At 38.5% G+C, this 16,756-nt stretch overlaps 1 protein-coding gene across 1 annotated transcript in view; it reads right to left on the reverse strand.

Annotated features, from left to right (window-relative positions):
• LOC139765351 (UDP-glycosyltransferase UGT5-like) overlaps window positions 1-16,756 on the reverse strand; it is a 239,578-nt gene that overhangs the window by 34,994 nt on the left and 187,828 nt on the right. The window contains exons 3-4 of the mRNA XM_071692728.1: window positions 6,763-6,927; window positions 5,998-6,223 (exon numbers count right to left, since the gene is read on the reverse strand). Coding sequence (XP_071548829.1) covers window positions 5,998-6,223; window positions 6,763-6,927 — 391 coding nt within the window. The remainder of the gene's footprint in view (window positions 1-5,997; window positions 6,224-6,762; window positions 6,928-16,756) is intronic.

Here is a 16,756-nt window from a genome sequence, read left to right on the forward strand (position 1 = left end):
GTGCGCAGGAGGATGGATGTGCTGGAAATGAGATGTTTGAGGACAATGTGTGGTGTGAGGTGGTTTGATCGAGTGAGTAACGTAAGGGTAAGAGAGATGTGTGGAAATAAAAAGAGCTTGGTTGAGAGAGCAGAAGAGGGTGTTTTGAAGTGGTTTGGGCACATGGAGAGGATGAGTGAGGAAAGATTGACCAAGAGGATATATGTGTCGGAGGTGGAGGGAACAAGGAGAAGAGGGAGACCAAATTGGAGGTGGAAAGATGGAGTGAAAAAGATTTTGTGTGATCGGGGATTGAACATGCAGGAGGGTGAAAGGAGGGCAAGGAATAGAGTGAATTGGAGCGATGTGGTATACCGGGGTTGACGTGCTGTCAGTGGATTGAATCAAGGCATGTGAAGCGTCTGGGGTAAACCATGGAAAGCTGTGTAGGTATGTATATTTGCGTGTGTGGACGTATGTATATACATGTGTATGGGGGTGGGTTGGGCCATTTCTTTCGTCTGTTTCCTTGCGCTACCTCGCAAACGCGGGAGACAGCGACAAAGCAAAAAAAAAAAAATATATATATATATAATCTTTCTCTTCTTTTAAACTATTCGCCATTTCCCGCGTTAGCGAGGTAGCGTTAAGAACAGAGGACTGGGCCTTTTTTGGAATATCCTTACCTGGCCCCCTCTGTTCCTTCTTTTTGAAAAAAAAAAAAAAAAAACGAGAGGGGAGGATTCCCAGCCCCCCGCTCCCTCCCCTTTTAGTTGCCTTCTACGACACGCAGGGAATACGTGAGAAGTATTCTTAATCCCCTATCCCAGGGATAATATATACATATATATACATACATATATATATATATATATATATATATATATATATATATATATATATATATATATATATATATATATATATATATATATATATATATATTATTCCTGGGGATAGGGGAGAAAGAATACTTCCCACGTATTCCCTGCGTGTCGTAGAAGGCGACTAAAAGGGGAGGGAGCGGGTGGCTGGAAATCATCCCCTCTCGTTTTTTTTTTTTTCTTTTTTTTAATTTTCCAAAGGAAGGAACAGAGAGGGGGGCCAGGTGAGGATATTCCCTCTAAGGCCCAGTCCTCTGTTGATAACGCTACCTCGCTAATGCGAGAAATGGCGAATAGTACGAAAGAAAAGAAAGATATATATATATGTATATACATATTGTTCCTATATGTACTTCCTTGTAACGATCACATCGCAATTGGAGATACATGGATGAGATTGACGTGGAGGAGGCAGTTGATATATAAAGCAGAAACACAGCTAAGATGCCATTGGTAAACCAGCTTTAGTAGATGGCGATGTTCGGGATTGTGTGTTTGTGTTTGGCATCAAGGGTTTTCTTTGAATTTTTCTAGCATGTGGACAAGAAAGGGAAATATCAAAAATTTTGCTTAAAATGAACTTATGCAATTAATGAAGACCTTCACTAACATAAATGTTACAGTTCTTTGTGTATTTGATAATAGAAGATTCACTAATATTTTTCGTCAATACACTGGTTATAGCTTTTAACTTAATCAAACTAAGCATTTGATTCTTTTCCTGTTCCTGTACTATATTCATATTGCTTAAGTCAAACATAACGATTTTTACCAGTCTGCCCAATATAGAACATATTACAATTTTTACAAAATATCATGCACACATAGCCAATAGAATTTTCTGGTGAGTTTTTTAACGAAGATGTTCTTTATTGTATTGTTAATACTGAAGTTTATATTTACAGTAAAGGATTTACGCCACCTGGGAAGAAATGTAAAATTGTCACTAAAGGGGAGAACTAAAAGATTTTTGGTATGAACGGTAGGTATGGGTTTAATTCTAGAATATGATTTCTTTACGGATGGATAAGATTAATCTTTACGGAAGGATAAGATTAATCTTTACGGAAGGATAAGATTAATCTTTACGGATGGATAAGATTAATCTTTACGGATGGATAAGATTAATCTTTACGGAAGGATAAGATTCATCTTTACGGAAGGATAAGATTAATCTTTACGGATGGATAAGATTAATCTTTACGGAAGGATAAGATTAATCTTTGCGGATGGATAAGATTAATCTTTACGGATGGATAAGATTAATCTTTGCGGAAGGATAAGATTAATCTTTGCGGATGGATAAGATTAATCTTTACGGAAGGATAAGATTAATCTTTACGGAAGGATAAGATTAATCTTTGCGGATGGATAAGATTAATCTTTACGGATGGATAAGATTAATCTTTACGGAAGGATAAGATTAATCTTTGCGGATGGATAAGATTAATCTTTACGGATGGATAAGATTAATCTTTACGGAAGGATAAGATTAATCTTTACGGATGGATAAGATTAATCTTTACGGAAGGATAAGATTAATCTTTACGGAAGGATAAGATTAATCTTTGCGGATGGATAAGATTAATCTTTACGGATGGATAAGATTAATCTTTACGGAAGGATAAGATTAATCTTTGCGGATGGATAAGATTAATCTTTACGGATGGATAAGATTAATCTTTACGGAAGCATAAGATTAATCTTTACGGAAGGATAAGATTAACCTAAAACCCTGGATGAACACACTTCACTGGACATCAGAAAACAAGAAATTGCACTTGATCTGTGGTTGACCTGCGGTTACACATATTTGTAATATCCATTTTTTTTTATCCAATTGGAATCAATACAAATTTCCAAAACACGTCTATGACTGCCGGTTAGTGTACTCCTGTGCTTGAGACCTTAGCAGGTGTAAAAGTGTATACAGATTATGTACACCATAATCTGTATACACATAATCTGTATACAGCATATATGACTCGGAGTCCTATTTGAATTCCTAACACATTAGAAAACATATCCCAACTGGCTGGGACTTTAAGATAGTGGGATCTAATGTGAAGATTTTTCTTTTTACCGTAGTCTCTAGTCATGGAGAAAATTAAGTGTCCACGTCATGCCTTAGTCGAAATATGAAGAGTTCATAAGGGGAGAAAAAAGATGAGGGAGAAGATTTCAAATTTTTTTAGAGAAAACAGAAAAATCTTTCAAAGAGAGAGAGAGAGAGAGAGAGAGAGAGAGAGAGAGAGAGAGAGAGAGAGAGAGAGAGAGAGAGAGAGAGAGAGAGAGAGAGAGAGAGAGAGAGAGAGAGAGAGAGAGTGCTTTCTAGATAGTACCATAAGTGACTACAGAGTGGGGCATGATATTTGTAGGAGGAGTATCAAGGGGTGGTATAAAGTTGGCCATTGCATGTCCCTTCTGGACCCTCGGATATCTTTGTTGAGTTGAACTACACCTGTGCGGACCATAGGTCTTCATAGAACTCTATGAAAATAACATAGGCAAGTTCAACGGTCATCTTGCCACTGTCCAAGAAGAGGCTTGTACCAGCTGTATTCTAGGATCTTCCTAAAAGTGGTAACATTTCCGGATGGATTCCTTGGACATCTCTGCAATAGATTAACTGTAAGACCCTCAGTTGGAACACATTTGGACAAGAAGACGTTTAGACGTCCCTTTGCACTAAGGTATAGGATAGCACCTAATGTGAAAGTTGCTTGTATAGATTATATATCATATCGACAGCTGTTTCCATCAAAATCTTTGGGTAAGTTCATAATCTACTTAGTTCTGAAAACTGCTTATCGACTTAGTTCACTGCTTATCAACCTTTAAGGTTGTGCCCTCTTTTTCCGTTCACTATGCCAACATTTGTCTAGTACCTCTCCTAACATCATACTTCTCTTCGAGACACAGTTGTCTAATAATGTTCTCACTAGCCTCTTCTTCATATCTAACCATAATCACCATTCACGATTCCGGTTCAGAGGTGGTGTTTGTGCTTATTCCAACATCAACACACCTATTGTATGCCTGAAGTACCTTGGGTCCTCAAACTTTGATGTTATGTGGCTCAAGGTCTGTCTCCCTACTTCAACGCTTTTCCTTTTTCACTTATTGCTCTCCTAATTCTTCAAATATTATATCTTTATTCGACTATCTAAACTAATGCTATAAGACTTTGACATCCTCTCACCCGCAAGCTGAGATCCTCTGTCTCGGAAATTTCAACGTTCACCATAGGGAATGATTGAATTCTTCCCATACGGATGGTGGAGGGGTTGAAGCCTTCACATTCTCCATTCCCAATGATTTAGAGCTAATTATCACCTACTCTACCCATACTCCTGACTGCTCTTAATATTCTGGATATGTTTTTCACCTCTAGCCCATCCCGCTGTAACTACACAATCTCGTCGCCAGTTGATTCATTTGATCACACTCTCATAAATGTATGTATTTTGACAGCACCTTCCCCTTGAGCAGCCCTTTCTAAGTGTCAATACTGGCACCTCAACAGAGCTTACTGGAGTAACTTACGCAACTTCTTTTCTGACTTTCTTTGGGTAAATTACTGTACTTATGTGGTGATGCTTCTGTCTCCGCCAAAAGCATAGCAAAGGTTATTGTTGCAGGAATGGAGGTATTTATCCCCTCTTCCTCCTAGACAATCTTTTCATCCAATCCATAGTTCAACCGTTCCTGTTCTGGAGCCATTAGGCATATCAGGCATATCGGGCTCGGAAAAACCCTTTTTTATCTGACTCCCACTCAGCTTTTATCACTGCCCGTAATTACTGCAAGAACATTATCTCTGAGGCAAAGCGTTCTTTTATTCAAAGGAAGTGCGATAACCTCTCCTTGTCATCTACTCCATCGACAATTCTTCACATCTCTCGTCTCGCCTTTGACGCTTCTGTAATTTCACCCCTTGATTTAGTGAATATACGTACTCGGTATTGCTGTAACATCCACTTTTTCTTGGAAAACTCACAGTACGGGAACACCAAAGTCTACCTTTAAGAAATTGTTTCCTGTTTAGATGTCTAAACTTCTTTTCTGAACAGTTGCTCCGTTTATACAAGGAACTAATTCGTCCTTGTATGGAGTACTGCTCTCACATTTGGGACGGTTCTAGCTCTTGATCCTTGCTTGATAGAGCTGCGTCGAAAGTGGCCCGACTTACAGACTATCCCAGGCTAACTTCCAAACTTTACTCCCTAGCCCTACGCCGCACTGTTGGTTCACTTTTCCTCATCTATAGGTATTACCTTGAATTTTGCTCCCGACAGCTGGCTGCTTGTTTGCTCCCACCGCTAGCTAGGCAACACAATACTCAGCAAGCTGCTGCGTCACATGATTGCTGTGTGGCCATCGGCAACTCAAGGGTGGGACGTTTTGATCATTACTTCTTTCCCTACACCTCAAAGCTTTGGAGCTCTTTACCCTTTCATGTTTTTCACAATAACTATGGCCTGGCACTTTGTAAAAGACAGTTTTTTTTTCACTTCTTCCAAAATTTGTAATTACTTTCCCTTGTCTTTTCTTTTTCCTTTCCATAAGTCTTTCTATATTTCAGTTAAGGCCCGGTCTTAATGTGGACCTTTGTCCGATACTGGAGCCTTCAACTTAAAAAAAACAAGATATTTTATTATTGTAGTTACTATTAGATCTATGAATTCTATTCAGAAAAGTATTGGTACATTGAAACTTTTACCGTATTGTTCAATAGTATCTGCATTTTTAAGAGGCTAACAGAATTGCATAACTAAGGTTAACTGTGAGTGACTGTATTTGATACTTATTTGCTTGGGAATGTTAAACTAGATTTCATAAGACTGAGCTACGTGTTTTTCTTTGCTATTGTACTCCTCGGTGAAGTCGGTGTGTTTTGCCATCATTGCCGTGGTCAGCCAGATCTTCGCGTAATAAGAATATTATCACTGGGAGCCATTTATGATAAAAAAGATGTACACGAATTGCTGCTGGGAGAATAAGGTTTAGGAGTAATGTACATTACTGTTTGTCAGGAGATCCCAGTGAATAGTATCTCAAAGATTTCTAGATTCAGAAAATATGATAAATATCAGCTTTTTTAATTCATGAATATCGTAAACGTTTCACTAACCCAGAAGATCCTGTTGTGGAAAATACTTCTGTACCAGAACATTGTTAGATACTCTCACAGGTGTTGACTCAAATTTCCAGATGAACCGATACTCTGCAAGTCTTGCCATGGCTTCAACGAAGAGATCCCGGTACTTGAGGGGCATTTTTGTTCCCGTGGCCACAGTACCGAAGCTGAAGTAGATGACGCCCGATGTGCCAGCACCCTTAACCCAGGAATCCAAGTCCTGTGAAAATGATCTGTATAGAGAAATCATATTCATTTCCTTGGGGCTTGTCATATGAAAATTTAATCGGGATTTGCCATATGAAAATATCAAGGATATAGCTATAGCTTTCAAATTTATGGAATCCATAGCGAAATTCTAATTCATTTTTGACGGAAAATTTCCGAACAAATGACTTATATTGCATGTTCTTTTTACACTTTATCGCCGTTTCAAGCGCTATAAACGGACGAAGAAAAGGCCTCATTCATACACTTCAATAATGTAGCTGTCATGCGTAATGAACCGAGTCTAGAGCCACTTACAAGCAAATCCCACAGACATTTTCATGATTTCTTCCGACCTGGTTCAGTCGCTCGATATATCACATTTGAAACTACCAGTTATATAGAAACTTTACATACAAAGATATGTTGACATAAAACTTTTGAGCCGAAGTACACAGTACAGATAAACAAATATGTGAGCTGAAGTATACAGTAAAGATAAACAAATCTTTTAACATTTGTTGATAACAAAGAAAGCCAGACGCGACTTGCCTGAGGAAGAGGCTTGCCTGGGACGCAATGAATCCCGCCCACATCTACTTCAGACGGCAGTACAGGTATGGCGTACCCAGTCACACTCTGGTAATTTACCAAAACAAGACTCGCGTTTCTCTCAATTTCTAACAGTGGAGGTATATCAGGCAAATGTTCAGACACCTGGGATATACAAGAAAACTTTATTAATACAAGGTATTAGGTCTCTTTCACTTACGATATGTGTCTGTATAATCTTTTTCATATTTAGTACAATAACCATGTTTGATAAGGCGTTGGGTGAGGATATAGAATTTATGTTCCCACTTTTACAGCATACTCAGCAAACATATGTTAGTAGCTACTGTCTGCACGTAAGTGCATCACAGTACCAGGAAACATATATAATAGAAGTTTTCATGATAACATGTCAATGACTAATTCTGAACTCTTAATAATAGGCTGGCCAAGCCATGACCACTTAACCTAAGCGAGCAGTCAGGAGAAACCTGCTTTATGTGGGACAGGGGTGGTTTTTTTAAACATTATCTATCATTGTTAATGCTGTGAAAACTACTGTCAATAAAGAACATAAAGAACCAAGATCTATAGAAAGAGACATACAATAATTCAGAAAACCAGATCCAATGAAAAAAACTACGACCTCATGAGATAATACAGTTGATTTATACAGAGGGCTAATATTCTCTACAGCTCTCATATATATATATATATATATATATATATATATATATATATATATATATATATATATATATATATATATATATATATATATATATATATATATATATCTTCCTTTTCTTTCAAACTATTCGCCATTTTCCGCGTTAGCGAGGTAGCCTTTGAGGGAATATCCTCACCTGGCCCCCTTCTCTGTTCCTTTTTTTGGGAAAAAAAAACGAGAGGGGAGGATTTCCAGCCCCCCGCTCCCTCCCCTTTTAGTCACCTCTACGACACGTAGGGAATACATGGGAAGTATTCTTTCTCCCCTATCCCCAGGGATATATATATATATATATATATATATATATATATATATATATATATATATATATATATATATATATATATATATTTTATTTATTTGTCTATTTTGCTTTGTCGCTGTCTCCCGCGTTTGCGAGGTAGCGCAAGGAAACAGACGAAAGAAATGGCCCAACCCACCCCCATACACATGTATATACGTACACGTCCACACACGCAAATATACATACCTATACATCTCAATGTACACATATATATACACACACAGACACATACATATATACCCATGCACACAATTCACACTGTCTGCCTTTATTCATTCCCATCGCCACCTCGCCACACATGGAATACCATCTCCCTCCCCACTCATGTGTGCGAGGTAGCGCTAGGAAAAGACAACAAAGCCCCCATTCGTTCACACTCAGTCTCTAGCTGTCATGCAATAATGCCCGAAACCACAGCTCCCTTTCCACATCCAGGCCCCACACAACTTTCCATGGTTTACCCTAGACGCTTCACATACCCTGATTCGATCCACTGACAGCACGTCAACCCCGGTATACTACATCGATCCAATTCATTCTATTCCTTGCCCGCCTTTCACCCTCCTGCATGTTCAGGCCCCGATCACTCAAAATCTTTTTCACTCCATCTTTCCATCTCCAATATGGTCTCCCACATCTCCTCGTTCCCTTCACCTCCGACACATATATCTTCTTGGTCAATCTTTCCTCACTCATTCTCTTCATGTGCCCAACCTATTTCAAAACACTCTCTTCTGCTCTCTCAACCACGCTCTTTTTATTTCCACACATCTCTCTTACCCTTACATTACTTACTCGATCAAACCACCTCACACCACACATTGTTCTCAAACATCTCATTTCCAGCACATCAACCCTCCTCCGCACAACTCTATCCATAACCCACGCCTCGCAACCATACAACATTGTTGTTACCACTATTCCTTCAAACATACCCATTTTTGCTTTCCGAGATAATGTTCTCGACTTCCACACATTCTTCAAGGCTCCCAGGATTTTCGCCCCCTCCCCCACCCTATGATTCACTTCCGCTTCCATGGTTCCATCCGCTGCCAGATCCACTCCCAGATATCTAAAACACTTTAATTCCTCCAGTTTTTCTCTATTCAAACTTACCTCCCAATTGACTTGACCCTCAACCCTACTGTACCTAATAATTACCTTGCTCTTATTCACATTTACTCTTAACTTTCTTCTTTCACACACTTTACCAAACTCAGTCACCAGCTTCTGCAGTTTCTCACATGAATCAGCCACCAGCGGTGTATCATCAGCGAACAACAACTGACTCACTTCCCAAGCTCTCTCATCCACAACAGATTTCATACTTGCCCCTCTTTCCAAAACTCTTGCATTCACCTCCCTAACAACCCCATTACAGGCGGGCTGTCATGCAATATATATATATATATATATATATATATATATATATATATATATATATATATATATATATATATATATATATATATATATATACATATATATATTCCTATGAGTCCACGATGAAAATGAAGCACGAAAAGTTCCCAAGTGCACTTTCGTGTAATAATCACATCATCAGGGGAGACACAAGAGAGAAATATAACAGTCAGTTGATATACATCGAAGAGACGAAGCTAAGACGCCATTTGGTAAATATGTGATTGTTCAAAACATACAACGAGCGTTAATAAACTTATCATTTTTCAAATCTTATCAACAATAAAGTTATCTAAATTGTATAGACCATCATTGATATTAAGATTATAATTCTTTGTGTATTCAATAATAGAAGATTCAATAATAACTGAGTTAATAACTGAGATGGAGTTACTCCAGTCAATACATTGATCATAGTTTTTAACATGATTAAACAAGGCATTTGATTCTTGTCCCCTTCTTATACTATATTTATGTTGCTTAAGTCTAACAGAAAGTTCCTTACCAGTCTGACCAACATAAAATTCATCAGAGTTTCCACAAGGCACTTTACAGATGCAACCAAGAGAATTTTCTGGTGAATTCCTGATTAAGATATTCTTTATAGTATTATTGTTGCTAAAGGCAACATTTACATTAAAGGATTTAAGCAACATGGGAAGCATAGTGAAATTAATAACAAAAGGGAGAACTAAAAGATTCTTGGTGTCAATGGGAGGTTTGGGCTCAACGCTACAAAATGATTTCTTTGCTAACTTAAGGGATTTATCAATGAAAGATCTCGGGCACTTTAACTTAGATCCAATAGAATATATCTTCTCAAACTCATCATCAATAAACTCTGGACTGCAAATACGTAATGCCCTAAGGAACATAGATTGAAATGATGATAATTTAACTCTGTCATGTTGAGATGAGTAATAATGGATATATGAGCATACATTGGTGTGTTTTCTGTATATGCTAAACTTAAACTTGTTTCCTTGTCTATGGATCGTGCAATCTGAAATTGGTAACATACCATTATTTTCATTTTCTACAGTAAATTTGATGGAAGGTACTAAATTGTTAAGTAAGGGGAGAAATATTTGTAAATTTTCATTTGTTGGCCAAACACAAAGAACTTCATCTACATACCTAAACCAAATTGCATTAGAAGATAAGATATCCTTTGGGTAATTTTGTTTCAAAAAATTCCCTACAAAGATTACTTAGTACAGGTGAAAGAGGGTTACCCATTGCCATACCAAATTTTTGAGTATAATAATCCCCATTAAATTGAAATACATAGTCTTTTATACACAATTTTATCAGTTCAATGAAATTAGACTTTGAAACAGGTAAATGGATATCATCCAAGACATCAAATAAATATTCTAAAAGGTCATCAACTGGAACTTTAGTGAAAAGTGAGGAAACATCAAAGCTAACTAGATTGAAATTAAAATTAACATTGATATTGTTTAGCTTGTTGACTAAATCTACATTGTTCATGATATTAGAATTTGATACCTTACCCACTAAAGAGCTTAATAAAGAAACTAACCATTTTGACAATTTATATGTGATGGAGCCTACTGAACTCACTAAAGGTCTTGCTGGAAAATTCTGTTTATGCGTTTTGATAAGTCCATACATACATGGCAATGAAGGGGACAAAGATTACAAACTTTTGATAAGAGAAATGTTACCTTTCAGCAACAATTTCATTTCTTTATTGTTGGTAAGTCAATATATATATATATATATATATATATATATATATATATATATATATATATATATATATATATATATATATATATATATATATATATATATATATATATATATATATATATATATATATATATTTATATATATATATATATATATATACATATATATATCTTTTTTTTTTTTTTTTTTTTATACTTTGTCGCTGTCTCCCGCGTTTGCGAGGTAGCGCAAGGAAACAGACGAAAGAAATGGCCCAACCCCCCCCCCCATACACATGTACATACACACGTCCACACACGCAAATATACATACCTACACAGCTTTCCATGGTTTACCCCAGACGCTTCACATGCCTTGCTTCAATCCACTGACAGCACGTCAACCCCGGTATACCACATGACTCCAATTCACTCTATTTCTTGCCCTCCTTTCACCCTCCTGCATGTTCAGGCCCCGATCACACAAAATCTTTTTCACTCCATCTTTCCACCTCCAATTTGGTCTCCCTCTTCTCCTCGTTCCCTCCACCTCCGACACATATATCCTCTTGGTCAATCTCTCCTCACTCATTCTCTCCATGTGCCCAAACCATTTCAAAAACCCTCTTCTGCTCTCTCAACCACGCTCTTTTTATTTCCACACATCTCTCTTACCCTTACGTTACTTACTCGATCAAACCACCTCACACCACACATTGTCCTCAAACATCTCATTTCCAGCACATCCATCCTCCTGCGCACATCTCTATCCATAGCCCACGCCTCGCAACCATACAACATTGTTGGAACTACTATTCCCTCAAACATACCCATTTTTGCTTTCCGAGATAATGTTCTCGACTTCCACACATTTTTCAAGGCTCCCAAAATATATATATATATATATATATATATATATATATATATATATATATATATATATATATATATATATATATATATATATATATATTTATATATATATATATATATATATATATATATATATATATATATATATATATATATATATATATATATATATATATATATATATATATATACATCGACCTCAACAGGATCATTGGGGGACCGTGGAGGTACGGCGTCGGCCTCTGCCACGTCACCATCGCTCTACTGGATGGAGAACTCGTGACTGATGGCTGTCATGGCTCCACGTCCACCCGCCAAGCGACGGAAGCCTGCAGAAGTAACTCATTCCAATAAGATTTCGGGGAGCTCACAAATATTTTAGCAGGACAGACGAGAGAAGCGGATCGCCGTACATCTTCACCAGGGAAGTCAGCACCACAAGTAAAGCATCCTCCTCGAAGGCTCAGAGTGGGGTGCCTAAATGTGTGTGGATGTAACCAAGATGTGAAGACCCTTACTGGAAAAACAATCACTCTTGAAGTAGAACCTTCAGACACAATTGAAAATGTGAAGTAAAATAGTGAAATTGGAGAAAAATGTAGCTTAGACATTGAAGCTTATTGATACAGTGGTTAAATTGATGAGAACTGCTATTGACGTTTGTGTAAATAAATTATACATTTCCTTTTTTCCATAGCCAGAGGTTGAACCATTATGTGACATTCATTTTTTTTCATTCATTTCAAGCTAGAAGTTTCAGTTTTCTAAATTGTTTCTTACATTTTTCATATGTATATATATGTATGTGTGTGTGTGTGTATATGTGCGTATGTATGTGTATGTGTGTGTGTGTGTATATGTATATATATATATATATATATGTATATTATCCCTGGGGATAAGAATACTTCCCACGTATTCCTCGCGTGTCGTAGAAAGCGACTAGAGGGGACGGGAGCGGGGGGCCAGAAATCCTCCCCTCCTTGTATTAACTTTCTAAAACGGGAAACAGAAGAAGGACTCACGCGGGGAGTGCTCATCCTCCTCGAAGGCTCAGAGTGGGGAGCCTAAATGTGTGTGGATGTAACCAAGATGTGAAAAAAGGAGAGATAGGATGTATGTTTGAGGAAAGGAACCTGGATGTTTTGGCTCTGAGTGAAACGAAGCTCAAGGGTAAAGGGGAAGAGTGGTTTGGGAATGTCTTGGGAGTAAAGTCAGGTGTTAGTGAGAGGACAAGAGCAAGGGAAGGAGTAGCACTACTCCTGAAACAGGAGTTGTGGGAGTATGTGATAGAGTGTAAGAAAGTAAATTCTCGATTAATATGGGTAAAACTGAAAGTTGATGGAGAGAGGTGGGTGATTATTGGTGCATATGCACCTGGGCATGAGAAGAAAGATCAAGAGAGGCAAGTGTTTTGGGAGCAGCTGAATGAGTGTGTTAGTGGTTTTGATGCACGAGACCGGGTTATAGTGATGGGTGATTTGAATGCAAAGGTGAGTAATGTGGCACTTGAGGGAATAATTGGTATACATGGGGTGTTCAGTGTTGTAAATGGAAATGGTGAAGAGCTTGTAGATTTATGTGCTGAAAAAGGACTGATGATTGGGAATACCTGGTTTAAAAAGCGAGATATACATAAGTATACTTATGTAAGTAGGAGAGATGGCCAGAGAGCGTTATTGGATTACGTGTTAATTGACAGGCGTGCGAAAGAGAGACTTTTCGATGTTAATGTGCTGAGAAGTGCAACTGGAGGGATGTCTGATCATTATCTTGTGGAGGCTAAGGTGAAGATTTGTATGGGTTTTCAGAAAAGAAGAGTGAATGTTGGGGTGAAGAGGGTGGTGAGAGTAAGTGAGCTTGAGAAGGAGACCTGTGTGAGGAAGTACTAGGAGAGACTGAGTACAGAATGGAAACAGGTGAGAACAATGGAAGCAAGGGGAGTGGGGGAGGAATGGGATGTATTTAGGGAATCAGTGATGGATTGCGCAAAAGATGCTTGTGGCATGAGAAGAGTGGGAGGTGGGTTGATTAGAAAGGGTAGTGAGTGGTGGGATGAAGAAGTAAGAGTATTAGTGAAAGAGAAGAGAGAGGCATTTGGACGATTTTTGCAGGGAAAAAAATGCAATTGAGTGGGAGATGTATAAAAGAAAGAGACAGGAGGTCAAGAGAAAGGTGCAAGAGGTGAAAAAAAGGGCAAATGAGAGTTGGGGTGAGAGAGTATCATTAAATTTTAGGGAGAATAAAAAGATGTTCTAGAAGGAGGTAAATAAAGTGCGTAAGACAAGGGAGCAAACGGGAACTTCAGTGAAGGGCGCAAATGGGGAGGTGATAACAAGTAGTGGTGATGTGAGAAGGAGATGGAGTGAGTATTTTGAAGGTTTGTTGAACGTGTTTGATGATAGAGTGGCAGATATAGGGTGTTTTGGTCGAGGTGGTGTGCAAAGTGAGAGGGTTAGGGAAAATGATTTGGTAAACAGAGAAGAGGTAGTGAAAGCTTTGCGGAAAATGAAAGCCGGCAAGGCAGCAGGTTTGGATGGTATTGCAGTGGAATCTATTAAAAAAGGGGGTGACTGTATTGTTGACTGGTTGGTAAGGTTATTTAATGTATGTATGACTCATGGTGAGGTGCCTGAGGATTGGCGGAATGCTTGCATAGTGCCATTGTACAAAGGCAAAGGGGATAAGAGTGAGTGCTCAAATTACAGAGGTATAAGTTTGTTGAGTATTCCTGGTAAATTATATGGGAGGGTATTGATTGAGAGGGTGAAGGCATGTACAGAGCATCAGATTGGGGAAGAGCAGTGTGGTTTCAGAAGTGGTAGAGGATGTGTGGATCAGGTGTTTGCTTTGAAGAATGTATGTGAGAAATACTTAGAAAAGCAAATGGATTTGTATGTAGCATTTATGGATCTGGAGAAGGCATATGATAGAGTTGATAGAGATGGTCTGTGGAAGGTATTAAGAATATATGGTGTGGGAGGCAAGTTGTTAGAAGCAGTGAAAAGTTTTTATCGAGGATGTAAGGCATGTGTACGTGTAGGAAGAGAGGAAAGTGATTGGTTCTCAGTGAATGTAGGTTTGCGGCAGGGGTGTGTGATGTCTCCATGGTTGTTTAATTTGTTTATGGATGGGGTTGTTAGGGAGGTAAATGCAAGAGTTTTGGAAAGAGGGGCAAGTATGAAGTCTGTTGGGGATGAGAGAGCTTGGGAAGTGAGTCAGTTGTTGTTCGCTGATGATACAGCGCTGGTGGCTGATTCATGTGAGAAACTGCGGAAGCTGGTGACTGAGTTTGGTAAAGTGTGTGGAAGAAGAAAGTTAAGAGTAAATGTGAATAAGAGCAAGGTTATTAGGTACAGTAGGGTTGAGGGTCAAGTCAATTGGGAGGTGAGTTTGAATGGAGAAAAACTGGAGGAAGTGAAGTGTTTTAGATATCTGGGAGTGGATCTGGCAGCGGATGGAACCATGGAAGCGGAAGTGGATCATAGGGTGGGGAAGGGGGCGAAAATTCTGGGGGCCTTGAAGAATGTGTGGAAGTCGAGAACATTATATCGGAAAGCAAAAATGGGTATGTTTGAGGGAATAGTGGTTCCAAGAATGTTGTATGGTTGCGAGGCGTGGGCTATGGATAGAGTTGTGCGCAGGAGGATGGATGTGCTGGAAATGAGATGTTTGAGGACAATGTGTGGTGTGAGGTGGTTTGATCGAGTGAGTAACGTAAGGGTAAGAGAGATGTGTGGAAATAAAAAGAGCGTGGTTGAGAGAGCAGAAGAGGGTGTTTTGAAGTGGTTTGGGCACATGGAGAGGATGAGTGAGGAAAGATTGACCAAGAGGATATATGTGTCGGAGGTGGAGGGAACGAGGAGAAGAGGGAGACCAAATTGGAGGTGGAAAGATGAAGTGAAAAAGATTTTGTGTGATCGGGGCCTGAACATGCAGGAGGGTGAAAGGAGGGAAAGGAATAGAGTGAATTGGAGCGATGTGGTATACCGGGGTTGACGTGCTGTCAGTCGATTGAATCAAGGCATGTGAAGCGTCCGGGGTAAACCATGGAAAGCTGTGTAGGTATGTATATTTGCGTGTGTGGACGTGTGTATTTACATGTGTATGGGGGTGGGTTGGGCCATTTCTTTCGTCTGTTTCCTTGCGCTACCTCGCAAACGCGGGAGACAGCGACAAAGTATAAAAAAAAAAAAAAAAATATATATATATATATATATTTATATATTTGTATATATATATATATATATATATATATATATATATATATATATATATATATATATATATATATATATATATATATATATATATATATATATATATATATATATATATATTTATATATTTATATATATATATATATATATATATATATATATATATATATATATATATATATATATATATATATATATATATATATATGTATATACTTTAATTTTTCCAAAGAAGGAACAGAGAAGGAGGCCAGGTGAGGATATTCCCTTAAAGGCCCAGTCCTCTATTCTTAACGCTACCTCGCTAATGCGGGAGATGGCGAATAGTTTGAAAAGTTTGAAAATATATATATATATTGTTACGACACGTGGGTGCCCACATGTTCGTATATGAATAAGTATATGTGTATCTCTGTGTATAGTGTAAGAGCTATTCCATGTTAGGGCGAGGGCCAAGGCCTTTGCTCCATTATTGGGTCGGATTTCACTCCCATAGGCAAACCCATTAATTTCTGAGGCCTTCTTCATACCTTCGAGAAGGAAACCAGATGGACACGCCGGGCCATCAATCCAGCCCCACTCGACGCTCGGGCCTCCTGACCCAGGGCACTAGGTCAAATTGGGGGTCAACCTACTGCCTCCCATACAGTGTCGTCGCTGTCAGGACAAGAGAAGGAGGGGACAACCCGATGTGGGACGAACCTAACCTCCCTTTCAGCCAGTCAGCTGGTTCACGGATAACACCTTC

Source organism: Panulirus ornatus, chromosome 54, assembly GCF_036320965.1.
Source record: "Panulirus ornatus isolate Po-2019 chromosome 54, ASM3632096v1, whole genome shotgun sequence".
Classification (NCBI taxonomy): Eukaryota; Metazoa; Arthropoda; class Malacostraca; order Decapoda; family Palinuridae; genus Panulirus; species Panulirus ornatus.